Source organism: Balearica regulorum, chromosome 5 (assembly GCF_011004875.1).
Source record: "Balearica regulorum gibbericeps isolate bBalReg1 chromosome 5, bBalReg1.pri, whole genome shotgun sequence".
NCBI classification, from domain to species: domain Eukaryota; kingdom Metazoa; phylum Chordata; class Aves; order Gruiformes; family Gruidae; genus Balearica; species Balearica regulorum.
In genome coordinates, this window is record NC_046188.1 from 61,025,484 (window position 1) to 61,031,483 (window position 6,000).

Genomic DNA, 6,000 nt, shown 5'->3' on the forward strand with positions numbered 1-6,000 from the left:
TCCTTGTCCACTGAGTGCCCCATCCATTGAATCCATGTCTCTCCAATTTAGAGATGAGGATGTTGTGTGGGACAGTGTCACATGCTTTGCACAAGTCCAGGTAGATGACGTCAGTTGCTCTTCCCTTATCCACCAATGCTGTAACCCTTTTGAAGGCCACCAAGTTTGTCAGGCACGATTTGCCCTTAGTAAAGCCATGTCACTGATCACCTTATTTTCCATGTGCCTAGTTCTGTAGGGGGATCTGCTCCATGATCTTGCTGGGCACAGAGGTGAAACTGACCAGCCTGTAGCTCCCTGGGTCTTCCTTCTTTCCCCTTTTTAAAAATGGGGGTGTTATTTCACCTTTTCCAGTCAGTGGGAGCTTCACTGGACTGTCACAGATTCTCCTAATATGATGGATAGTGGCTTAACAACTTCATCCACCAGTTCCCTTGGGACCTGCAAATGCATCTCATCAGGTCTTTTGAAAGATGGTAATCTTCGATAATGGTGGGGATAGCTGAAGAGGTGTCCCATTCTGATTTTTTTTTTTTAAATTTAGGTGCTGTTAAAAAATGCATAGGAGTTATCATACAGTTACCATTCTTTGTATAAAGGATTGTACCAAAAATAACATGAGAAATAGTCTTGTATTGGAACAGCATCAGGTTGCCCCCTGCTCTCTGTTTATAAGTGGGTTATTTTGCAAGAGATTTAGATCCCAACATATATTGACTCTGAGGTAATAGGTTGGTCTCTTCTGTTACCATCTAGTGCTTAACTCTAATCTGAACTTGAGGAGTCCATTGCTTCAGTATTAACCAGATGTGGCAGGCTAGGTAATTTGACTTCTCTAGGAAACTACTGAGTAAAATTTTTCCTCAAATAGAAAAGTGAGCTTTACTCTTGTAATACGGAAATTTAGATTGTTTTTTCTACAAATAAGGTATGTAAAGCAAGGTCTGGCTATAGCAACACCCAGTCTACATGTAAAACAAGGTAAAGGGCAGTGAGTATTTCCTTAAAGAGCTGCCTTTAAAATACAAATTGTCGTGATCTGCTGAACCAAAGAGATTGTTCTCTTTCTAAGAAATCTGAGCAAAATCTAGTTACTGTTTGTCTTGAAGCTTCCATCTTTACATGTGAGAAGATTGCTGAAAGTTGCAGTTGCCCTAAAAGGACACTTAATTTCTCCTAATCTTGAAATATAATTCTCTGAGAAGGAATGAGTTTAAAATTGCAGTGAAGACTCTGGTCTCTGTGGCTGGAAAATACTATGATGTAGTTGTTCGTTTGGTTTTTTTCTAGCAGCAGCTGGAGTTCTACATATTTTTAGTTTTAAATACATGGAGGGGATAAGGGGAGTTCATAGTGTTAAATATTTTCTTGGTTTTTGGGGTGGCTGGCAGCCTTCTATAGGTAAGTTATTGTGTGTGTGCCCTTGGCTTTAAGAGGTTTTTATCAAGCAGCTATAAAACAGAAATACATGTGGTTAGCTACAGGGCTGGCTCTGTTCCTTAGTTTTCATGTGTTCTACTTCTCAGCAGTGAACTATGGAAAAGCCTTCTCTGGTCTTTCACTTATCAGCTTATTTCCATCATTTACTTAATACCACTCATATCTTGAGATGAATAGATGAAGAAATTAAATTCTACATTAGAAGTTAATTTTTAGAGTGTTCTTATTTGCTGTAAATACCTTGGCTTTTAATTATTTCTTTTGTTTTTCCTTAGGTTAAGGAATATACGCTATGGCTTCAACACAATTCTTGTGATCCTGATCTGGCGTATCTTTATTGCAAGATCACAAATGGCAAGAAATATCTGGTACTTTGTGGTTAGTCTGTGTTACAAGTTCCTCTCCTACTTCAGAGCCTCCAGTACTATGAGATACTGAAGAAGAGAATTTAGCATTAGGACATCTATGCATATGGTGGTCTAACTGCACAAAGCCTGTAACATGTAGTCATCTCACATTTTGTAAAAGCATAATTTCATCTTAAATTGGAGTGCAAAATATACAGTATGGTATATGTAATGTTAGTTGTGTATCTTCTTGGAAACAGAGCAAATAAAATGGTCAAGTGCCATGTTGAATTGGCATTAGACAAGCAATTAAATAACTTTGACCTGGAGAAAACATTTTAGACCACTGACCAACGTAACTGTGCAATTTGGAACGTGTTTGATTGAAATCTGCCTTAACATGATTTTTTTTTCTTTTAAGTTTTACTCCACATAGAGCAAGATAAGTATTGACTTAGTAGTTGCTAGTTGCTGTAGATCTATTTATTTGAAATTCTTCTAAATTACAAAGGGTTTTACAAGTTGCAAAAGTGTATAAATGATGGTGGATCTCCTGGAAAAAAAATATTTGAGGACTTTTGTAATTTGTCTTTACTTTTTGCCACTTCTTCCCTTCTCAAAGTAGGGATGCAACAATGGTGCCTACTTTGCTTTAAAATTAAAAAAGAAAAAACAAAAAACTCCACCCTTCCTTAATTACTGAAAGCCTTTTGTCTGATCTGGTCTTCAGAATGCACTTAGTGATTCAGTTCTGTGCTAGAAACTGTGGCTGTATCCAACTTATATTTGTGTCAGCATGAACAATTTGCTTCTCTGAAAGCAGAATTGATCCTGTCATCGAATAGATAAAAGGAAATGTAATCCTGAGCAGGGCAAAAATAAAGTCATTGACTGTCCTCTCTTTTTAATGATTTTTATTGAGAACACAGAGCCAGCACTTGATTGTTACACTTCTGACTTCAAAAGGTAAATATATTTGAAAGGAATTTATTATGCTTAGTTGCTATTTATGTTACTGGTAATAGTAGTTGGACAAACTATAGGCTTTCATTAAGAGATATACCTGTTTTTAAATTCTAAGCAATGTTACCAAATACTTCATGAATTAGTAGGTTTTTTTAATCTGAGCTATGAAATTTGATGCATGGACAACCCCAATGCATAAGCACACTTTCTCATCCCTGCCCCAATAAAACCTCTCATTTCACTGGGCAAGCAGAGCAAGGTGCACCTTCCTTCAAAATGAAAGTATGTTAACATTTTTTTCATCTGTCTTTTAACTTAATTTATTAGGTTTAAATCTGAAAAAAATCTGGGGTTTTTTTCTGCATGTTACTTTGTTTCAGTAGGGAAGACATTTGTAAAAAATAGCAAGTTGTAAGAAAAGATTGAATCCTTGTTTAAGGCAATACATTAAGATCCCTTTAAATTTTGGTTGCACAGAATTCTATCTGAGAACACTGTAATGTTCCTCTAATTGATGCACTGACCAGCACCCTTGCCTAGTCTTTGTTCATTAAAATCAGTTAATACTGATGAATATGTTCTTGATTCTGCTTGGAACGGCAAATGATGACTTAATTATACAAAAGCTATGTTATACTTGCCCTTGGTAGTTTTTTGTCCTATTTGAATTAAGTATGTAAAAGACTTATTTTACTATTCTTGTGAAAGCTCTTACTTTAAAGAGAACACCTTTCCTGCAGGTGTCTATCTCATTTTGGAAAGATAATGGCTTCCTTGCTGAAGCTAAATATTCTGTAGTAAGAAGTTAAGCTGTAATTCCTTTTTAAAATTACCTGTGTATATATAAGTTAGTGATGAAAAGTCTAAATGGTCTAGGACCACACCTGGTGTGAGAGACCTCTGACTGTGTCTGAAAATAAATTATGGCCTCTGTGATTGAAGATGTTATGCTTTAACAAATAATTAGGTGTATTACACTTTTTAGTTGCCTCCCCAAGTATTTTACTAGACCCGAAAGTATGCTTAAGCATTCCTGCATTGTAGACTTTTTTCAGAGGTGCCTACTCTCCGATGACACCCCTTGTCCCATGTTGGCATGTGGCTGAAGTTTGCAAAAGACAAATGTATCATATTCTGAAAATGATTTTGAAGAAATTCACTTATGAATTTTGGTTGTTTATAACTGTTACACATGACACTTTTAATGTTGATTTGTTAATACTGAGAACTATGAAGCCAGTGAACTAATTATTTCTGGTCCAAAACACTGCTTAGAAATCTATTCTTTTGAATAAATAACAAAGAAAAGGATTACTTTAAACATAAGGATATTTAATGTCTACTCTTTAAACATTTGCCAATTTAGAAACCCATTTTTTTTTCCCTCTTTGAAGACCGTGGTTCTGTGCACTATTGGTATCTTAGACAAACTCATCAGGCATCCTATTGAACTCACAAAAGATTGTGTCATGTTTATTACATTAGTTTTGTCACTTCCTGTGGTCAGTCTGTGAAACTCTATCTGAAACTACTGGAGGTTTTTCCATATCAGAACCCTGTTCTCTTGCAGTTCTTCATACAGTGTTTGCACATAATGGATGTTGATCAAAAATATACCAGAACTATATTTTGATACAGTAAGCTAGACTCACTGTACTGACTAGCAAGTTACAGGAGGTAATCCAGTTGGTTAAATAGGAAGAAGAGCAGTCTGAAACAACATGATCACTTAAGTTACTGGTATTTAAATTTGGGACCAGGAAAAAAAATTACACTTTCCTGTAATGTTTTTCTCTGCTGTAGGAACAGATGTTTGGAAACAAATGCTAAATCCGTGAGCTTTTATAAGACATAAACAGAAATATTGGGTGCCTTTGTTTGTAAACCAAAAATAAACAAATCCCTTGAAAGTGTTGTTACAGTGTTTATTGTATTTTTACATAGTTTTAGTCTAATTTGGGGAAAATAACTGGATAGTGTAAATGGCATCTTAATATACATGAGTATGCTCTTTGTGAGAAGCTTTGAAAGTCAAGTTAATGACTAATACTGCATTTTAAAAACCAAAACCTTCACAATCACAAAACAAAAACAACAAACCCCCCACAATCTAAATTTTCATGTGGTCATATCAAAACACATGGTGAGATATACTTGATCGTGGTGACTTTCTTGTCTGTCAGCTTGTTTTCTCCTTACTGTCATTGCCTGTTAATTTGTAGTGTTAGTTTCAAACTTAGATAGATGCCTTTTCATATGGTTTAAAAGGGTACTGTGGTTTTGCAGTAGCTTTTGGATTAACGTTTCGAAGAATTGCAATACAGCTATTTGTAGCATCTGTGTTTTGTGGTGATGGAGGAAAAGGTAGCATTAAGTTAGTACATCATCAAAATGGTTTGTGTTTATTGTGTTTTAAGCTTAATTTCTTGGAATCTTCAGATTTCATGGATTCCTCCTTTTATCAAGAGCACAGTTAAAGAGATCATGTGTGATCTGTAAGCTGTGGTGTGTGGTCTGCCAGCTTTAAAGCATAACCTTTCCTTTACTTGACTTTAAGACTTTCAAACTACCAAATATAAATGGTTTTTGTTGGTCTCTTTAGTTGATTCAAAATTGAAGAGAACAAAAAAAAGTTTTAAGATGTTATCCCTTATGTGTCTTGTGCTGTTAAACACTTCACCCTTTCTTCATAGTACAGTATTAGATTGTATGTTGTTCAAAAACAAAGAACAGGTTTATAGAGGTAACTTGGATCTGAAAAGTACCCTGCACAGAGCTGGGAAGTGTAACTTTTCGTAATATTTTTACATATTTCACTATCTGCTGAGCAGACTTTAAAACAGAAGTGAAGAAAAGTCACCAAAGAATGGCTACTGTGGAGAAATGTAAGTCAATTGCTTTAATGTGTATTCTTGCTATTTGTCAATCTTTTTTATGCTGAAGTATGTGCAATTTACTTTGTCTAGCCCAGTGACATTCACTGTATGTCTGAGTAAATTTCTGGAAACTGTAAAATAGTTCCAGTGGAGCTGATATGAATTGTCTGCTCTTATTTTTAATGTGGTGTACCATCATAAATTTAGAAGCGAAGGTTGACAGGTCTCATCACTTTAAATTTTAGGTTTTCTTGCTCTCTTCTAGAGTATTCTTCAGAGCTTTTTCAGACAACTCTGTCCTCCTTTCTGCAAATGACTGCAAGTTAAAGGTTACTTAACCAATCTGACCTGCTTCTCTGCCATCTCGAACT

General features: G+C 35.5%; 1 protein-coding gene across 1 annotated transcript in view; it reads left to right on the top strand.

Annotated features, from left to right (window-relative positions):
- Positions 1-4,667, top strand: part of FAR1 (fatty acyl-CoA reductase 1) — a 39,548-nt gene extending 34,881 nt beyond the window's left edge. The window contains exon 12 of the mRNA XM_075755235.1: positions 1,716-4,667. Coding sequence (XP_075611350.1) covers positions 1,716-1,878 — 163 coding nt within the window. The 3' untranslated portion in view covers positions 1,879-4,667. The remainder of the gene's footprint in view (positions 1-1,715) is intronic.
- Positions 4,668-6,000: the final 1,333 nt, after the last annotated feature.